Source organism: Coturnix japonica, chromosome 2, assembly GCF_001577835.2.
Source record: "Coturnix japonica isolate 7356 chromosome 2, Coturnix japonica 2.1, whole genome shotgun sequence".
NCBI classification, from domain to species: domain Eukaryota; kingdom Metazoa; phylum Chordata; class Aves; order Galliformes; family Phasianidae; genus Coturnix; species Coturnix japonica.
The window spans coordinates 53,787,167-53,809,341 of NC_029517.1; the positions used below are offsets into that span (position 1 = coordinate 53,787,167).

Here is a 22,175-nt window from a genome sequence, read left to right on the forward strand (position 1 = left end):
TTGGAAGCATTATTAAAGCAAAAATCTTTAAATGTTAGAAAGTATATGATTGAGTAAAAACCCAAGTCAGATCAATCAGAACTACCAAAAAGATTAAGTCAACTATAAAAATTCAAATACAGATAGATAGATATCAAATAAAAATCCAGTGATAACAGCCAACTTATCCAGCCTCTGCTCTTACAGTTCTTGCCTACTTGGGTAAAAATAACATAAAAAGATTTTCCTAAAAGATGGAGGAAGTTAAAACTTGCTGGCTTAGCAGTTGTACCAGTTTCCATTTAGAAGCATGTACAAAGTTTAGCAGAACATTAAATTCTCATTTAACTCATCATTCTTATTTTAGCACTCTGATTAGTTCTTCTACAAGTATTGGATCCTCTACATTTTATTCTGTGCTCCCTACTGCTAGGATAACTTGTACTGCACTTGATTCAGCTTTATTCATATTGGACTGGCATAGATTTAATGAGAATTTCACCAGTAAAAAGTTGCTTGTGTATAACTTGTTTATACATTCATAAAGATAAAAGCATTTTTGTTTGTTTAGTATAGAAGCTTAAAAATCCTGATGCTTAGGTGTTGATCAATTACTTTTTGTCATCTTGGATGATCACAAATTGTCGTAGCATTATTTCTTCACAATGATACACTTAAAGTTGCTGCCACTGCACAGTGTTAGTTCTTCCATTCCCCTCCATTTTGCTCTGCATTTAATGTAGACTAACTGTCATTTTGCTCATTTAACCATGTAAAAAGCTGTCAAGTTATATGCTAAGATGAAAAACAATTTTCAACAAGAACAATTTTGCACAAAGAACAGTAGTTACTAACTCTCACCTGATAGATATTCTCAACTGTGATGGCTTTTAGAACACTAGATCTAATGAAGAAAACACATACACCAGTTAAAGCAACTTCCTTCCCCTCTGTCACAAATATTTTAGGTTTCCTCTTCTTTGTCAAGTGAGAGTTAATTCCGGGAAAGCTAAAATGCTCTGTAGATTGAAATAAAACAAATATTTTATAAACACTATTTATTCAAAGAAAAACTTCCTAAGTTGTGTATCTATGAGTCCCAATCCCTCGGTGATTCACCACATGACTTTCCAATGAATGTACACAGCAACGAGAGCCCTCAGAGCACCATTAGGATTATTTCATCTCATTTTTCCATTTTCATATCAAAAGCCTTTTCTTTCTATTCATTTATTTGTTTTCTGCTCATTCAAATGAAAGGTTCAGGGTCAAGGTATTCTTCCATAGCAATCCCTCTCCATTGTGTAGTTGCATATAATGCTCTATTGCTTAAATAAATAAATAAATAAATAATCAGCAAATGTAGTTTACCTCAAATGAGCTGTTATCAACAGCCTTTCATTAAGAAATTGCAGACCTAAGTCTAAGACAGAAAAAAATAGGAAAAAAAATCACATGTGCACATGCATACATGCATACACTTAGTTTTCAGTGAATCACTGTAATAATTTTTATAAATAGTTGTTTGTATCTGTAAGCAAAGGACAACATCCAACCAAGGTAAAAATGTAACAGCGCCACTCCTCCTTCCTTGTTCAGTCTGATGAGCCCCATAGCAACAAGGACCTGTAAAGTGGGTACTACCTGTGCATTTCTGAAAGAAATTTAGGTAGCAGCCGGAGAACATTTGGGACATGTCAAAGACTGGCAATAAACCAACATTAGGACAGTTGAATGGGTGGGCCAGAAAGTTTAAAGCACGCACGTTGACAGCTATGTTTTTTCTTGTACATCCACTGTAAATAAGTGAGGCTTTAAAGTTCCACTGGGCCCCTGCCTGGTTCCAGTGGAACAGCACTGGAGGCTCTGTGACAGAAGCCATGAGCAAAGGGTGGATGTCCTTGTTACAAGGGTCACAAGATGCTTCCAGGGTGAGGGATAAGGAGGCCTCCTTCCTTATAACTATGGTAAAATGGGGAGTCCAGGGGTAGGGATGAGAGCAGAAGTGAAAGAAGAGGCCTTGTGACCCTAAACAGGGGCGTCCCAAAGCAGTTTGTCATGTAACATGATCATGTGAGTAGATGGTCATGTGCCAAGAAATGGGGAGAGCTTCCAAGATAAACAGATGTTTTGACTAGAAGGGAGGGGGTAGAGCACCTGTCACTGTTCACCTTATGTGAAAGCTGCCCTTTAAATATCAAAAAGCAATACCTCACTGTTGTATACTTGCAATATGTAGAAGTGCACTAATAAGCTTCAGTAATTAATCAGTCCTAATTTCATGAGCAAGGACAGGTATTCCTGGGTGACGAAACTTGACTAGCCTTAAGCCCCAGTTAATAAAAACATCAGCAGTTTTCGTTTGTTTGCACATCTACTCAGAAGAAACATAACATGTTTCAGTAAACGCTATGTGGCTTTACCTGTATCAGCTGCCTCCACATCTTGATAGTAGAACATCAGATGTCGCAGACCTCCTGGGTCCAAGAATTTGTCAATGCGCTCTATCTGTTTGAGATGATGTGAAAGTATTTATGCCTGGCATATCTACTACAAAAATTTTATGTTCTCAATTTTTTAACTAAAAGTGCTTATAAATATATATCATGTTACCAATATCTAGTACTAACATTGCACCAGGATCAGTTACTGCCTTCTTAAAAGGCTTTTTCCTGTACTAGCACACACTACTTAATTGAATCATTCAATTTTTTTTTCCTTGCTGAACACAGTTGAACATAGTCAGGCCATGTTCCTATCTATTGAAACCACTTATGCATATGCTGCACACCATCTCTCAAACAGAGGGTATTTCTTCATTTGCCAAAGTGCACCAGCACCTCACTGAAGTCCTTCCCCCATGTTATTCTTGCTATCATTCAGCTAACTAGCTGAAAACAGAAAGCATACATTCCATACCATAGCAACAGGGAAAGCCTATATTTATTTATACTTTAAGTATCATGCCAATTTTGCAGTTCTCCATCCACTTCAGGCTGTCATCAGTCTTCCTTGAACTATGCAATGGTTGTACAGTCCAGGGATCTCATGTATAGGCTACACAGGAGTTGGAGGAAAGTTAATTGCTGTATATTCAGGAAATTTTGGCTGAGCTCTCCAGAAAGGGCAAAACAACTAATAAAACTGGTTAAAAAAAAAAAAGTGTAATAACATTTTACTCAAGAGTATCTTCCAAGTATAACAGCTGGAAATATTTTCTTCATCTAAAAATTATTCTCAGGCAACATAATTTTTCAGGAAACCAAACCAGAGATAAAATGCCAAAAGGTTGAAATTAGTTCTGTGCTTTAACTTGCGTTGACAGTGTCCAGCACAGCTCATTGTCCTGCCTCATACAGAACCACAGAATTGTTGTAAAAGGCCTTGCAAGATTGTTAGGCTAACCATTTTTTGCCAATAATAGCTCTGTTCATCCAAATCCTTGCCCAAGCTGAGCCTCAAAAGCCTCCAAGGACAGAAACTCCACAACCTACTTGGCAACCTATTACCACGCCACTTTACATTCAAGGAAAAAGGATCTCCTAGTGCTTAATCTGCAACTTGTGGCTATTGCCCCCAGTTACATGATCTGCCTCTGCTGAGAACAGTTTAGCTCCACCTATAACTACTCTTCAAGCAATTGCAGGCAACTGCTTGACAGCCCTTCAATCACTTGTTCTTGCTTTTCTCATACTTCACATGCTTTATGTTCCTGACCATCTTTGTAGACTTCCACCAGATCTTTCCAATATATGCATACCAAAATTAGAATACCTACATTTTAAAACTTAAGTTTAAAAACAAAGTGATTTATTTTCAGATCACAAAATACATCTCCAATGCACGTAATACTTACCTAGTAACAGCACAAACACTTATGTATTTGGTGGTGTCATGGTTTTGTAATGTTGCTGTCAATATTCCACATCATAACATCATGTGCAGTATGGATCACTTAAAAAAAAAAAAAAAGGAAAAGGAAAAGAAAAGGAAAGGAAAAGGAAAAAAAGGAAAGAGGAAAGAGGAAAGAAAAAGAAAAAGCAGCTTCCCTGCAACATTACAAAACCATGACAGGTGGGATCACTAGCCAGTCTATTTTGTCAAGTAGCTTTCAGCTGATTTAACTTCCTAAACTAGTTCACAATATAGTCTCAAAAATGCTAGTAGCAGTCTAGTGGAAACAACATTAATATGTAGCCTAGCACAGACAGCACTCTCCTGCATCTGTGAAACCACTAAGTGTGGCAACTATCTCACTAAGTATTTGATGGTAGCATCAATTTTAAAGCACCTTCTGAGCTTAATTTAGGAAATTAATCAGATTACCTGGTTACCATCAAGAATAGCTTCTTCTATTTCTGCTTTGTCAAGATTCACGCAGGTGGCAACAATATCCAGTAGGTAATTGTGCCTGTCATCCAGCCGAGCACGTTTAGCCTCCCTTTCCTCCTTCAGCTTTTGCTGATGTAAAACATAAAGTGCTTTGAGTTACTCAAAAATCACAATTTTGAAGACACACATAATGAAAATCTTGGAATTAATTTTAAAAACGAACACTACTGCAGTCTTTCTTACTTGTGGTTGAAAATTGCAACATAAATTGCAATTTTGCATACGATTTCCTGTCCTATTATCATATTTATCATAAAATCCATATCACTGGCCTTTTATACATTGTTACTCATTTGTTGAAAGTCTCTAGGGAAAATTAAAAATAATAATAATAATAATTTTTTTTTTTTTAAAAAAAAGGTATTTTATAGGTACAGCTCTATTATCCTGCCAGTCATCTTCAATACACTTCAAGCTATTAGCTTTGGTTTTTCAGTCTATTCACATAGCACCACCAAATCAAAATGGGATTGTGACCCCTATTTGTTACTTGTGGAAGATATCATAAGTGTTTACCAACAAAGATAAACGCTGCTGGAGGAAGCTAAGATTTCATGCATTATGTCTTAATATAATGAGAAGTAGAGCCAGCAACAAGCCCCAAGGTACTCAAGTGTTTATAAATGCGCTTAACTATTGCTATTATACCATATTTCAAGCAGTACGCCTACTCTTCTAATTAAATTGAATTCCCATATCCAAGACACCTCATTATATTGTAGACAAAATAGCCTACTGAAGTAGTTACTGCTACTATTGTGCTTTTGGATTACAAGAAATAATATAATTTCATATTCAAAAAAAATTTAGAATTATGTTCCATTGGTATTAAGTTCAATCTTTATTTCCTTGGTGACTGTCAAAAATCTAGTAAGTGTAAGAACTATGCACAAGTGATTTATCTGCAGGCTTCTGCAGAGCTAATAGGACCTGCATAATACACTTTATACCATTATGTATATTTCTTTGCTACTTCCTGAAGGAATTTTCAGATATTTGATAAACTCATAATTGCAAGGGTATATGCATAAATGCTGAATGTACTGGAAATGTTTTTCCAGGTTAAAGACAAATATACAAATAGCATTTCTTACACAGATATGCCTGAAGAGTGCATAGTACATTAATTTGTGTACATATTTTATGCTGTTTTAGCTGTGTTTTAGACGTAGGTCTTCCCTATATCTCAAAGAAGGGATTAATTTTTTTCTGCTAATTAAATGGAAAAAGCAACCATTTCTTAGCCAGATCTGCTCACACAAGAGCTATTTCAACAGCTTTAGCACAACTGGCTGTACATTTTGAGCACAGAAAAGTATAAGCACTAAGCCAATTAGTTTCTCTTTAATTCACCAAAAAATTATTTTTATTTTGTTAAAAATACAGTCAAATTAATTTTTGTACTCTGCAGTGTTTTCAGCAGAGTTCCATTGCAGCAAACAGAATTCACCTTACACAGGTTATCAGTTCTCTCATATAGTCCACCCATACTCATAACCCTTCGTGTGCTCACAGCCTCCACTTCTTCTCCAAGCTGCTGTTTATTTAGGCTGAAATCACGAGTACTTTCTCAAACTACACAATCATATCTCAACATTAATTTCACTTCTGCTAATGTTTTCTAATTCAATCCTATAATTGCAGTCTCCCAAGTCCTATAGCATACCTTTTAATTGTTGTGTATAGAAGTTCACATAGAATTAAGCAATTTTGATGTCTAAGCATTTGTTAGTACCTCATAAATCTCTAAAAGATCAATTAACCATCCCTAGAGAACACAGACAATTAACAAGATAGGAAAGCTACAGTTCTCAACAAGCTAAGACATTCACTTGCGTTCATCATGTGTCACTTTTGTAAGGCGTTTGCATTGTTCTGGTGGATATCTCCCTAATTAATGTCAGTTACATACATTTTTTTCCCTGATAAATTTTTCCCCGGTAATTTTTCCCTGATAGTTGTCTGCAAAACAGCTTAAGAACACACAGTCTGTCATGCTTCCATATCTTGATAATCTGCTACTTCTAAAAATATTTTCTCTTCCTCAGTTAAGGTGTTCTCCAGCAAATATGCATGTTTACATACTTCAGATGAACACAAATTAAGAGAATGCTAAAAGAGCAAGGTTTGAAGGTGCTCACTGCTCACACCCATATGCTACTGTTTGTACATTTAAGTGAGAAATTGTTGGTATGCACAGTAACCCGCAGAAGCAAACCCCGAAGAGTATCAGCTGATCAAGGTCATACAGCAAAGCCGATTCATAATGCTTAGTTGCCTGGGGGAAGTGAGATTTCCATTCCCAAGAGATTAATCCTTTCTCACTCAAATATCTTGAAGGATTGACCATGTTTTTATATAGTACAGCTTAACATCAATTCTTCATTTAAAGAACAGCAACACAGCCACTTTTCATTTGTAGGGTCTTCTCTCTCCTCCATCTCCTTGCCCTTACCTAGGAAGGTAACAAAGTCTATATTATACAGACTGCGTTCTGCAGTTAAAATAATTAAAAAGTCCTCTGGATCATTAGTCCAGCTGTAATTAGTAACTTGCTTTAACCTGGAGATTTTCAAGAAAAGTGTAGATGTGGCACTGTGGGACATGGGTTAGTGGGTAAAGTGGTGATGGATGGAATGGATGGTTAGACTAGGTGATCTTAGCAGTCTTTTCCAACCTTAATGATTCTACTTTATACAACAGTTTATAACATCTAGATAGCAACACTTCAGCACAGGAAACAGATTTCAGTAGGCATCTACTCCTCAAGCAGAACAAAGAGGGTATTCTGCAGTCCATTTTGACACTTGTTCAGTCACAGACACTCAGTCTGAAGCAACAAATGAATAACAAGTTAAAATTTTTAAAACAAATGTTTTCTAACTACCATGAGAATATATACACATTTATATTTAAGCAGAAGATTAAAAATTTAGAAGTCAGAGATACCTTGAATACTTCTGTTGAAGCAACAGCCTCAGAAACAAAATATTCTATGAATCTAACTCTAGCAAACCTCTCCATGCAGAGTGCAGTTACTGATATGTGTGCAGACACACTAAATAGTTAGCATGAATGCTATTTAGTATGCTATCCATATCTGTACAAGTTAAAACTTGTTTCTGAACACAGTTTAAAAAGCAAGTGATGTATTGGGTTGTCAGAATATTGTGCATTACTAAACTTAGGCCTACTCTGATCCAAGTCTTATGGGTGAGAAACACATGAACCTCAGCAGAAAGTTCAATAGTAGAAGAGTCAAAACATGAGAATTCTATTGTCAATCTACTATCTTATCTGGAATGCATTTAGCCAACATTATAATCCCCTGTATCTCCCTCAACACGTTAAGATGCCTTATATTGCTCATGGATTTCACTGCAGAAGAAGTGAACTGCAAACAATTTTCTTACAATTTCTGAGTACTCTGACTTTTCTGCAGGGATACAACTTCTCATTTTCTCATCTCCAAAAAACACGCACCCTACAGAATCAAAGTAGTCTCCTCAACTGGCCCTTAGATGAAAAATATCAAGCAGAGCTTCCAACACTTGTTAAAACATTATATTAGCACAAGAAGAATTTGTTCAAATAACCGGTTTACAAGATTAAGTACAAGGGCCTTCTATTCTTCTATTCTTAACTATATTGTTTCTAAACACTGCATGAGCATTCAAAATTCTATGCCCTTTCTACAAGGACAAGAAAAGTAAAGCTGAACATCAAATTCACTCAGTTGCAGAGCCCGCTCTCGCTTTGTTGTGAAATGCAGCAAGAAACTGTTTGTTGTACTACTTGTATTAAAACAGTGGTAAATTTATAACACTACCTGACCACCGAGACAGTCAGAAGATTTAGGTACCAATACTAAATGTACAAGGGCTGTTCTGAAATTAACTGCCTACTATTTTATTACATTCGTCTATGATGTCAGAAGCAGATATTGGTGGTACGGCAGAAGAGATTGAACTTTTCAATCATTACATTTTGTTGCCATGTGACAAATGGCAGCAGAGGGGCAGTCCAACAGAATGGTATGTTACATGGAAGTGCAGATGGAGAAAAGACTCAATGTCATTGAATTCCTCCATGCAAAAGAAGTGTCACCACTGAACATTTATGGAGACCAAACAGTGGATGTGAGTGCAGTGAGGCTGTGGGTGGTGCATTTCAGCAGTAGCAACAGCAACAGTGGATCACTTCCCTTGGTACAGATTTTTACAAGTGTAGCATGCAGGTTCCTGTTCATGACTGATGAAAAAGCATAGCTAATTTTGGTGACTATGTTGAAAAATAGTGTTTTGTAGCTAAGAATTTGCTCTATCAAATAGTGTTACTGTGTTCTCTGTATCTGTTGTAGTTTCCAAGGAAATAAATAGCAGGTATTACTTTTGGAGCAATTTGTGTACAAATACCGTTAAGTGCAAACTTGCCTTTCCAAAAAAATTGTGCAACTAAGCCTTGGTTGATATCCTACCAATTAACTTATCAGACTGGTTGATCCATTTACAAGACTAGATAAACAAAAGAAACCTCTGACATACACCTATCCCAAATGCTGTATTTTGCTTTCAAAAACAAAGTGTAATTAGAGTGTTTTATGAAATACCATCCACTTATAGTATTTTAAAACATATGTTTAAACAGACCCTCCACCCCAATTCAAGCATTTACTCAAGCTGCATCATTACTAGTCTGGACCTAATCCACAGTTGTTTTCCTTACCTTTATAACTCTTCCAATGCTCTGCTTCCAAAGTTGCTTTCTTCCAGCTCTAAACATTGTACTATTTAATACAAACATCTATTTTCCACATAAGCCTTAAGCTATGATATAAGATTATTCATTCATCAGTTTGCACTCTCCCCCCAGCCTTTTGTTCATATTTGTTTCATTCCTGTTCTGCAGGAACACCAAAAAAGACCTAAAAAATACAGTAAAGACCTAAAAAGTTAACAATTACTAAGCTTAGCTCTGCATCATTTTTTTTCCTCCTTAATTCAGTCCTAACATGCATTTAAGTTACTTGAAGACTGAACTTAGAAACTAGAGAATATACTGCCTGTGGATCTGCAGTTGAAAAGCACTGCTACCAACCTCAGCGTCGTTAAGGTGATATTGTTTATATATAAACACCACTCAATACAATTCATCATGCTCAAGGGCAACATAACCATTTGCAAAAGTCAATATCTGATTTGTGTTTAGCCTTCTTAAGTAATCCTCACGTCAACAGACATCTTTGTTTCCTTGTCACAGGTGACTGTTTAAATATATAGCAACAGCAGTCAAGCAGTTTTCAAATAGCTATTACCTACAGACTACTAAACTACCAAGTTTTTATTTATAGTTTTTATACAAGCACACTCAGTCTCAGTTATTTTTCAGTTGTACAGTGGGTGCTTAATGAAACTGTTTTTCTTCAGTAACGAACACTGGGGCTTTTCTTCTCAAAAAAGCTTTAATTTTTTTCCACTTCAGTGACAGAATCCAAATGCAATGTCATGAAAAATGCAAGAAAAACAAGATAATCATCCAACATCAGGTACAATAAGGCTTTTTTTTTTTTTTTCCTAACAGCTAATTCAGGCTTAGAATGCTCCAAAATTTTATTGCCTATACTAATATCAATGTAAATCACATTTACAATCATTTGATAACATTCTAATAAAAAAAGCTATTTTCCTTGCATTACCTGATTTTCTGTGCAATTTTCCTCATCCACAGTCAAATCAGATTTTACACATTGATAGTTACATAGATATATTTGAAAGAGAAAAACCTAAAAGAATTGCACTTCGTGTAAAAATAAACATTCATTCTCTAAACTCTTTACAGTCCCTCTTAAAATTAAGTATGTTATTAAATATTACACAATGAGTTCATTCCTGGATATATTTGAGAACAGTGAAGAATTATTTTATTTCATATGTTATGTATATGATTTCTAATGTGAAAACTCTGCCCAACAGTCTGAACTTGCATCAGGAGAATATATCCCAAGAAAAACATCTCTCAAAGAAGAATCTAAGAAAGTGGAACTTTTTCATAAAATGATGTAAGGCCACAGCAGCTAAGTTAAAGAAACACAAAGAACATTAGGATATCTGTAAGGCATATAATCCAGTCTCCTACACAAAGAAAGTACAATTAGAGGGGGTAGCTGAGAGAAGTATGCAGTTGAGTTTTTAATAGATCTAAGGATGGAGATTTTGCAATCACTTTAGCAGTATCTTACCATCCAATTTAAAGACCACTCTCACATATCTAAGTGATATCTCTTGTATCCCAGCTTATGTCTTGTTGACTCCTATTACCCTGCATCTTCATTAAAAGTCCAACTGGGTCTGTACTCTGCAATGAAAGGGCTTTAGACTGGAATACTTACTCCTTTCTCCCTAATGCAGAACAAATCCAGTTCTCTCAACATCTTCTCATATATCATTCACTCCAGTATCCAGATCATAACACACTTTATCAACCCATTGGCTGCTTCACCCCAGCCTGTGGCACCTTTCATAGATTCACAGAATCATAGAATCACAAGGTTGGAAAGGACCTACAAGATCATCTAGTCCAACCCATCGCCATTACTGACACAGCTACTAAACCATCTCCCATAGCTCCTCATCTCATCCAGACACCTCTTGAACACTTTCAGGGACGGTGACTCCACCACCTCCCTGGGCAGCCATTCCAGTGCCTGACCACTCTGAGAGAAAAATTTTCCCTTACGTCTAATCTAAACCTCCTCTGGTACAATTTGCGGCCATTTCCTCGGGTCCTGTTTGCTGCCTGGGAGAAGAGGCCAAACCCCTCCTCATCACAACCTCCCTTCAGGAAGCTGTAGAGTGCAATGAGGTCTTCCCTGAGCCTCCTCTTCTCCAGACTAAACAATCCCAGCTCCCTCAGCCGCTCCTCATAAGACTTGTGCTCCAGACCCCTCACCAGTTTTGTTGCCCTTCCCTGGACAAATGCCAGGGCCTCAATGTCTGTCTTGCCAGAAGGGGCCCAGAACTGAACACAATACTCAAATGTACAACCTCACCAGTGCTGATTACAGGGGGATGACTATCTTCCTGCTCCTGCTGGTCACATTATTTCTAATGCAAGCCAGGATGCTGTTGGCCCTCTTGGCCTCACTGCTGGTTCATGTTCAGCTGAGCATCAACCAACACCCCCAGGTCCCTTTCCTTTTCACAGTCCTCCAGCCACTCAGCCTCAAGCCTACAGCACTGCATGGGGTTATTGTGGCCAAAGTGCAAGACCACAATTGCTGCAAGGTGAACATGAGCACTATTGGCTCATGTTCAAGGCGAGCCCTTCTCTGTAAATCTGATATATAGCAAGTTGATCGCTGACATGCATTGTCATACAAGATTATTCCATCCTAACTGCAGAACTCAGCATTTGCTTATGTTGAATTTCTTGAGGTTTCTCTAAGTCCATTCTCAAGTCTGTCTAGCAGCCATGCTTTTCAGTACATCAGCCTCTCCTGCAGTTTGGTATCACCAACAGAGTCACGCTGTGCTCTGTCCCATAATTAACTTTTAAATGCACAAAACAACATGAGCTTCAGTATCATCCCTGAGAGACCACTAGTAAGTGGCAATCAACTTGGCTTGGTACCACCTAGAGCCTACATGCCATCCAGTTTTCCACCTAAATTATCAGGCAATTAGCACTTATATTACCAGTTGACTTTAAGGATGCTAAGGGATACCACATCAGACACCTTGCTAGAGTTAGGACAGAGAATAACTATTGCCTTCCCTTTCTCCATACAGTCAGTAATCTTGTCATAGAAAATATTCAGGTTGGTCACACAGGATGTGACACGAAGAAATCTTTTTTGGTGGTTGGCAGTCATTGTTTTGGTTCTCAATGTGCCATTACATGTCTTTCAGAACATTAAGTTCTCATATTAGCTGATAAATTATGAAAGTTCATTTCACTGTGCCAAGATTTTTTTGATGGCATTATAAGGCAGAGCTCCAGCAGCGAGTTTTCTTTCATTATGGGTAATTAGATGCCATCTCGTGGCTGAGAGCCTTAAGTGCACATTATATTTATGCTATTTTTCAAAGACCACGAAACAGAGCCATGGTAATATTTGAAAACTGAAATACAAAATTGTCTTTTATGGACGTGATCACTTATAAATCACATATAATTACCCACACTGAATAAAAGTGGGGGAACTTAAAGAAAAGCCTATCATTCTCTGCTGTACTATTTTAATATAACTGCAATGAAACCAAGCAAAGCTCACGGTAGACTTTCTTAATGCACTTGAGCTTCTTTAAAAGTCAAACAAGCTGAGGTTTCAATACCTTTAACTGAGACAATGATTTTTAAGCTGCTTTGTTGAACAAAACCAAAGCTTCGACATATGGAGTTGATGATTGCTGAAAAATACAATTTCTACTGAATTAGAATATCTCTTCAACCTACTTGTTTGATAAAAGATATGGCTAAGGTAAATAACATCATCTTGCTGCTGAACAGGCAGAATTTAACTATCATGTAGGAAGAATGAGTGTAATTCCCTGTTTTGCTTTACGCAAGACCTTAGTTCTCCAGGCTCTGTCTGCCTATTTCCTGCGCTGCTAAGAAAATAAAACTCAATTTAAAATGCTGTAAAAAATACTGAATACTTAAATAGACAGAAGCATATCAATACCCAAAATAAACTCCTATTTACAGGAATAGATAGTAATTATTTGGTAAAAGCCAAACATCCTAATTCAAACTATCAGATTGGCAGCCACTACAGCAAAGATATTTCATAAAATAAACCATTCTGAGGGACAGACAGATTTCAGGCAAGTAATACGTTTTCCATTTTGAGGAGCTACAGAATCTCTCACCCTCTCTGCCCTTTCCTACTATCAGTTATTCTTGGATGTTGTACCCATCATGTTCTTCAAGCACCCCTAACACTGCTCAAATGTCCTTGCTACCTCAGGTAGCACTGTCTAATGAGAAGGATAAATCCTCAACATGTAATTGAAGATTGAGAGAGAAACAAGGTCCAGAATCATTGGAAGCTGGAGACACAGCTGAAATTGAATGGCTGTGAAAGAAGCATGTTTAGGAATCTCTGACCCTTGAAAAAGAGGACAAGAGGGGAGTTTTTAAAACCAGCCTGAGGAAAAGCTAGTAGCCATTGAAAAGCATGTGGTTTCAATCAATATACTCACTTGATAAAATGCCAGAAGCCCTGCATCCTCAGAGCATATGACAGAGGCTGCCTGCAGAGCAGAATAAAAATGTCGTCAACATTCCTGTTGACCTCTAAGAAAGAGTTTTCCTTGTTCATTTTAAAAAGTCTAAATTACATCTAATTTTAGTACAAGCAGTTATTCCCACACTGATGGGTAACTAGCACTACCAGAACAGCAGATTCAAAGAGCAACACTGAAAGTGTGTCAGCCACCAAATATCTGGTTCTATAAGTCTGAGTTGTGCTCTGGCCTACCTCTCCACAGCCGTGGATCAGCTAATCTGTTCAACCCATTCAGGATTCCATTCACATATTAATTTACATGTCAGTGGGTCACGGTAAAACTCACCAGAAAAGGAAATTAAAAAAAAAAACAATATTGAAACTATTAAAGGAAGAAAAAATACTGAAACAACAAAGCATCTAATTCTGACCTACTGTGTGATATCTATGCAGCTACTAGAAGCTTCTACACCAAAATTCTGCAACATGGCTGTAATATCTGAGATTATGACACTATTTCTTTGACATGTTTCTAAGAAACTTGCCAGCAATCGATACAGAGGTCATGTCATGAGTTCTGGAACGGACAATATTGTGGATGTGGGGGATGCAGTTCCTGTCTTCATTGTTCTGCAAGGCATTTCTCTTCCACAGAAAGGGAAGGTGCATCTATTTATTTGTATTTCAAAGTCAACAAAAGAGTGCTTTCAATAAATTTATCTCCAGTAATTAGCTGTAAAAAAACTGCAAATTCAGATTCTATAGCATCTAAATGTGCTCTCATTTGCAACTTCAGTCCCCAGACTTTGGCCACTTTTGTTAGATACTAGCTGTCACAAATACTTTACTGAAGCTTGCTTATCCCTCTTGATGGAGCACGGTGCAATCTGCCCACTTAGCTCACTACAAATGCACTTGCAGTGCTCACAATATATTATCTCGCATCAGATGACATGTTCTGCAGTACAGCCATCCATTCTTTCTACATTTTTATATAAAAATATAATTTCACTGCTACAACAGCAGTAGTTCAAAGCATCATGACAGATACTTCCAAGTCATAAGGAATTTAAGAGAAGATAATTCCCAATTTGTTATGAACATTCTTCTTGTTCACAGGCACAGATATAACATTAATATGCAAGATTATGACCTTCTAACAAGTCTAAGAAGGAATTACAGTGCTGAAACTCACACTGAATTTCTGTGCTCCTTTGTTGGTTTCAGTACAGTCAGCTCAATCTTTAAGTTGAGCTCTCAAGGTATGCAGCTACTTTACAGTCCTTGAGGGCTCCTGCTGGAGGAATGGATGAAAGTTAGATTTACTTTAACTACTGTGAAAAGAGATCCAGAATAAGAAAAACACTTGAACTCTGAATGAACCTATCTGTACTCTACACAGCAGAAAGTACTACACTAGTTGGTCCATGATGACAAAAATTATGTTGAGAATTACTGTATTAGAATGATGGTTACCAACAACTCTACCAGATTTCATAATTACACAAATTAACAAATTTGAGTTTTAGTTTTCTAAAACAAATTTCTAATATATATGCTCATTAGCTTCCAATTAGAATGCTATGGAAATTGCATCAGTCAAAGTTGTATTGTAAAAATTCCTCTAGCTTGAGGTTATTTTGCAAAGTCTTTGAGTTATAGTATCAACTCAGTTCCTTTAAAAGCTTTTCCTTCAGGCCTTGTTTGCTTTATATCATGGTTCTTCAGATTAGAACAGTGTTCCATCTCTATTCCACATGTATTTGTTCATGCTAGCTTCTTCATCCCTCTACCTCAGAGTAACATATTGCTACACTACATAGCAGTGAAAATATGTATCCATTCCCAATCCAATCTAAGCATACTTTCTTTCCACAGGAATCTCAAGATGTGCTTTTTATCATCATTTCTCTATAAGAATTGATTTTCTCACTCTACGATATGCAGACAAGTCAGTACAGTGCCAGAAACAAAGTATGTATATCCTTATCCTTCCTAGAGCTAAAATTTCAACTTCTTGATCAGTAAAACAGAAGCTGTAGTGCTGTACTCCCATAGATTGCTTTGTCTTTATGCCATGTGGGGTCAACTGTTTGATGCTAAGAAATGCTGTTTGTTTATATTTTCTAGAAAGCCGTGTAACATTTTATTTCCACAATTTGCAGAATTTAAGTATTTTAAACAAAGTATTTAGCTTCAAGGAAAAAGACCATTTTTATTGTAAATAATTGCTAATTATTTGTATAGCATATAGTGTTAAGCCAAGTAGCATTTCGGTTCTATCTTCTTCGTGTTTGGAGATAACATTCTCTCCAATGGGCTTTCAGCAGGCGATATCAATGTGAACAATTGTGTCTTACAGAAATGTTGCTTTTGCTTTCCCACTCTCACGGGTATCAGAGAGACAGCACATCATCTGTACATCCAAGACCTGAAGAACTGGTAGGACTGTGTTTTGGATCATGTCTCTGCTCCACAACTACTTAAGCATCTCACAATCTAAGAGTTAGCCACTCTTTGTGGCTCTAAGTATGGGTCTCTAGGACTTAACATCGGATCATGTGTTATTTTTTCTCTCCCTTCTAAGTCTAAGGTGGCATCAAACCCACCAAACACAGATGATACTTACAGACACATTTATAAAAATTAAAACTTGTCTAATTTTTTGCTACTATGCAACTCATGTAAGATAATACAAAAATTGATATATAACAGCTTGTGAGTAACTTGTTATTAATAACAAAATGCCTATTTGAATAGTTTGTTTTTCATAGAACTACCAAAAAAAAGGCTTATCACTTTGCCCAACTATCAGTGGCAACCAGACAAGACCACTTGATGCTGGCCAGGCAACTCAGACTTAGTTGCCAGCACTGGAATCTCAGACAAGTGCATACAGAAGTGAAATAATTTCATCAATGGAATTTTTATGTCCCTTTCATAAGCAATAACGCCATATTGATGATGTTAATTACATGTGCTGAATTCAGGCTTTTCCACTGCGTGAACTCAGCAGTTCTTCTGCACTGAAAAGGTTGTTCAGACACCGTTGAACTAAATTGATCTAATTTTCTTTTTAATAGTCCACTCACAGCTGCACTGAGCTTACAAAGGTGAGCTCATGACAAGATAACCATATCTTATGTTGGAGACCTGGATGCTAGCTAAGCATCTAACACATTAGACACACTCACTCACATTAGGCAAAGCAGACCATGTAACAATCAGAGAAACACAGTGTAGAATCATAGAATGGTTTGGGTTGGAAGGGACATTTAAGATCAACTAGTTCCAACTCCCTGCTATAGGCAGGGACACCTCCCTCTAGACCAAGCTCTCGAAGCCCTATCCAGCCTGGCCTTGAGTGTTTCCAGGGAGGGGGCATCCACAAACTCTCTGGACAACCTGTTCCAGTGTCTCACCACCCTCAAAGTAAAGAATTTCTTCCTGATATCTAATCTACCGGTCTGATGTCTAAATCTACCCTCTTCCAGTTTAAAGCCATTTCTCCTCATCCTGTTGCAATGTACTCTTATAAAAAGCCTCTCCCCAGCTTTCCTTTAGGCCTTCTTCAGGTACAGGAAGGCCCCTATGAGGTCCCCCAAAGCCTTCTCTTCTCCAGGCAGAAGAGCTCCAGCTCTCTCAGCCTATCCCTATATAGGAGATGCTCCAGCCCTCCGATTATCTTCGTGGCCCTCCTCTGGACCCACTCCAACAGCTCCATGTCCTTGCACTGGGAGCCCCAGAACTGGATTCAGTACTCCAGGTGGGGCCATACGAGATTAGAGAGACAGAATTACCTCCCACAGAGAGATAAGTCAAATAAATAAATAAAAGTATTTATTTTCATTGCATATTTAAAGATATGGTCTGTCTTTGCACACATTTTTTNTGCTTCTTTGCATGTGTCCTCAGAAAGTCACAAATCATGCAGCTTTCTTCCCTATTAAGTTTGGTGTACATTGCTGAATATGGGATTATTCTTAGGAAAGACCTGCTATGGTATAACTGCTGAAACACATCTGAACAAAAGTCTCCAGACCACGAAGGCATTAAATGTTAAATATAATCAGACTGTACACTGAAGTCAAAATAAAAAATGACTATATAATCCCACAGCTAAATATCCATGAAAGCAAAAAGAAAATGAGACAGTCAGATTTTCAGCCAAATAATGCTATGATCAAAGTGTAACTTTTTATTAGTTTATCTTGTGATTTTTGCAGTTGTACAGAAACATTAGCCAGTCAGTGTTTGGATTCATCCTGGAATTACTGTAAAAATTAAGTGAGGTGTATTTGTATTGCTGTAATATTATGGGAATCTAAGGGATTCCAACCATCCCTCAACACTGGGAACTACATGCAAGTACTTTGAGTACTGGAAGGCATCAGTGAGGTCTCCCAGGAGCCTTCTCTTCTCCAAGCTAAACATGACCAACTCTCTCAAGCTTTCTCCATAGGAGAGATGCTCCACATCATATTCTCTTTTCCCAGCAGCCCCCTGAAGCAGCCCCTTTCCCTCCTCGTGTGAGGGCTGCAGCTTAGGTCTTACACCTGAAGTCTCATCATCAACTATTGCCAAGAGCTGCCCAAGAGAAATTTTGTCTGGTTTATAACAGCTTGTGAATTTTATTACAGAGATAACTTCTCAGAGAGATGGCACCACGGAAGTCACCTCCTCTAACCTTCTTTTATCAAACCACAGCTATCTCGGGAAACACAAGCAGGTACCTAGTAGCTGCTAAGCTATACGGAACGAGCACGGGAGAGCAGAATACACGCAATGTGAACAGGGATGCAAACTTCATCTTCCACTTCAGACGCTGACATGACCCCCTCACCATCACGACCAGGAGACCTCTACACACCGTGCCCCGGGGCAGCCCACGGGACCCCGTTTGTTTTCCTCCCTCACCCCGCACCTGCACCTCCTTGCCGCTCTCCAGCGGCGTCGTGGCCAAGCCGGGAGCCTCGTGGCGGCAGACAGACCCCACTGGGGTCTGCACCCCGGGAAGGAGCCGGTCCGAGGTTGAGGCGACCGTACCCAGCCGTCGCCTCCGGTGCTGCCCCGCCGCCGCCATCGCCCGCTGCCGTTGCTATGGCGAGGGGCTCTGCCGCTGCCACCGCCGCCCCCTGTCGACCCCAAAGGGCCGCAGCTCCGCGGTGGGCGGGATTGAGGCCGCCATCACTGCGTGGCGACCCGGCTTTCCATGCTGTGCTGCTGTTTGTCTCCCATAACCTACAAGTGAAAATAAAGATCGCTGACACCTGGTTACACAGAGCAATCTGTTAATTGCCTATCTATAAACCAAGCGTGTCTGTAAACAAAGGGGTGGACGAGGAGATCACCTTCCCATCAACATCTTGATAGGAGGAAGAAATTAGAGTGGTACACTACAGGAAATGAGCAACAGTGCAGAAAGCTGAGATTAAATATACATGAACAGAAGGCTAATTATGTGCAACTTGACACTGAGGCATTAGCAGCTTTTGCTCACCTGGATTCCATGTCCACACAACAGCTGAAAACTAAGAGTCAATAGATTCAGAAGGGAAAAAAAAAAAAAGAAAGAAAGAAAAAAAGAGAGAGAGAGAGAGAGAGAGAGAGAGAGAGAGAGAGAGAGAAAACTAAGGTTCTTTGAGAAAGCCTCTGGTCCTGTTCCTGGGCACCACTGAAAAGAGCCTGGTCATGTCTACTTTGGGTTTATACACATTGATAGGATCCCTCTGAACCTTCCCTTCACCAGCCTGAGCAGTCCCAACTTTCCTAGCCTCTCTGCATATTACAGGTGCTCCAGTCCATTAATCATCTTTGTGGCCATTGCTTCACTTATTCCACTATGTTCATGTTTCTCCTGCTCTAGGGAGCCAAGAAATGGACATGATATTCCAGATGTAGCCTCACTATGTGTGAGTCAAATGGAAGGATCATGTCCCTTGACTTGCAGGAAGTGTTATTCCTAATGCGGTCTGTGATGCAGGTGGTGATTTTTACTTCAAGAGCATACTTCTGGCTTATAGCCCACCAGGAACAACAAGTCCATATCTTCAAAGTTGCTTTAGAGTTGGTCAGTCCCTGAACTGTGTGTGGCATTATTTCTCCTCAGGTGCAGAATTTCATATATCCTTTTGTTGAACTTTAGGTAATTCCTGTTGGGTCCTACCTCCAACTTGTTGAGGGCCCCTTGAAGGATGGCATAGACACCTTATCCCTTCCAGATTTGTATCATCCACACATTCACTGAGGGTCTCATCATTTAGACCACTGATGAAGAGGTTAAATTATATTCGACTCCTGGAGTATACCACTTTTGACAGTTTTTCACTTGGATTTTGTGCTGCTGACCACAACAAGCTGAGCTTGGCAACTCTACTATTTTCCTGTCCATCTCAGTTTGAGTTTATCTAGCCTATACTTCATTAATTTGTGAATATCTTAGAGGAGACAGTCCCATAACCAAAGTGGGACAGTAGAATCAAGGTAAACAACAACCACTGCTCTTTTCTCATCCGGTGAATTATTGATGTCCTTGTAAATGGATGCCAGGCTGTTTATCTATGCACAGTGTTGATGCTTTCAAAAATAGGAGTCTATTTCACTGAGATAATTGCTATCACACATTTCTATAACTGAAGCTTGTTGCACATGTTTGACAGCTATTACCTACAGAAAAGGTTTAAGCATAGAAATATTTTTTGTTCCAATTTTAATTTCTAGGAAAAAAAGCAACGTTCCAGATGTTGCTTTACTAATTCTGGGTTGAATGAAAGGATTGTTCAGACATCACACTCTTGCTCGTGTGTCTAAGCAAACTCAAGACAGCCTTTGACATTTAAATCTATTAAGCTTTTAAGATACTCACAACTTTCAAATCTTATCCTGTTTTTCATTACCCTTTTTGCTTGAATCCAGCGAAGTAAAAAAATCAATTTGTTTGCCTCTATCTGAAGCCCTGAGAAAAAATAAATAAAATAAAATAATAAAAATAAAATGAGAATAATCGTAGTTTTCATGTTTTTATATAAACCGACCACTAGAGGGAGAGATAGTCCCAAACACTCGAATACATCTAATTCTAGGTGGAAGAGGCTCTAAATCCTAATTTGCTTTCTGTCTCTGTCACCATGACCACAAGTCCAAAATCTACTCTTTCCTTGACGGTACAAGTGTTCAGTTACAACAGCTGTTTTTCTATCCATGTACTGTGGCCATGAAAAAAAAAAAAAGAAATTTAGTGATATCTTAATGATAACAGTGATGATACCTTTACCTATGTTAGCCAGTTTAGGGTGGTTCTGCAGCAGTTGCTAGACTACAATATACAAGGTAAGGCAGTCTTGTATTGTATCCCAAAGCAATCAAAACTAATGGTTCTCAATAGAAGAGGAACATAGCAATTATCCATCTCTCTGCTGCTGATAAAATTAATCAAACAGAATAGAACTATGATAAAATCTTCACACATCCATGGTCACATTTGACTATGTGAGGAATTACTTTATATTTTATTATAATTTATTGAGCAAATTTATGAGACCAACGTAAAACTGTACCTTGTTACAGTTCCTGAAAGGCAATCTGTCAAAAAAAATCAAGGAAGATGTACTCTAGCAGAGTCCATCCACATGCCATTCTGGGCATTCCAGGAGTTCCCTAGTCTCATTTGTTCCTCCATCAATCAAGGCACAGGAATGGCAGGCCTGCAGAGACTTAATGTCCACCACAATTATGATCATAATCTTAGTAAAGAAAAAGAAAGAACATTTTGTCCATTGGCATCCAAGAAGTGACCAGAAGGAACAACAAGCTGATTTGTTTATGATTTATTCATGATTTTTTGACTGGATGACGTAAACAACTGGAACTTTTCTCTGTTCCCTGTAAAGATAAACCGGTAATTTACATGTCTTTTGGACACGATTGTCATATAGCAAAAATTAGCTTACATGCATTTATCAGACAAGGAAAAATAAATATATATGGACATAAAAGATAGATCAAGACAGGAGGTCTAAGCAGTAAACATAATGAGAAATTGCAATTGCAATTTGAAAGGTCAAGAAGTGGTAACTGGAAAATGTCACTGGTGTTATAGTCCATCTCAGAAGCAGACCAGATGCTTTTTATGAAGAATGTTTGGGCTTACAGAGAGACGAGTAACAAGATGTAAGGTGGAATAATACAAAGATGGTAACAGAAAGGTTATTTATAGGGAAAAAACTCACCAATATGGATGCCTTCACTGGGAAATGCTGAGGCAATCTTAACCAAGGAGCAATCTCCAAGAGATGCTGCTTTAGTGGTCAGCCCTTAAATGAGGTCTAGAGAACGTGTAGTCAAGCTCCACCCCTTCCGGGAGCACAGCTGAATTACCCTCACCTGTGCTCCCACAGCTGACCTGACACTTGCCTCAGCTGATTAATCAGAGATTCAGGCTGATTACCAATTTCCCATACACAAGAGAATGAGAAAGTACCCCATAGTTGGAATTATAAATCTCATACATAGTAGAAGCACGCTAAGAGTAACATAGAGCTGTGCTATGAAGGAGTGCTCTTTTGTCTCTCCTTAC

At 38.3% G+C, this 22,175-nt stretch overlaps 1 protein-coding gene across 1 annotated transcript in view; it reads right to left on the minus strand.

Moving 5' to 3' along the window:
- The window catches only part of DNAH5 (dynein axonemal heavy chain 5), a 116,677-nt gene extending 94,808 nt beyond the window's left edge, over positions 1-21,869 (minus strand). Inside the window, exons 1-7 of the mRNA XM_032442468.1 lie at positions 21,829-21,869; positions 21,157-21,481; positions 20,466-20,555; positions 18,525-18,841; positions 4,306-4,440; positions 2,403-2,487; positions 841-998 (exon numbers count right to left, since the gene is read on the minus strand). Coding sequence (XP_032298359.1) covers positions 841-998; positions 2,403-2,487; positions 4,306-4,440; positions 18,525-18,683 — 537 coding nt within the window. The 5' untranslated portion in view covers positions 18,684-18,841; positions 20,466-20,555; positions 21,157-21,481; positions 21,829-21,869. The remainder of the gene's footprint in view (positions 1-840; positions 999-2,402; positions 2,488-4,305; positions 4,441-18,524; positions 18,842-20,465; positions 20,556-21,156; positions 21,482-21,828) is intronic.
- Between the last annotated feature and the right edge of the window lie 306 nt (positions 21,870-22,175).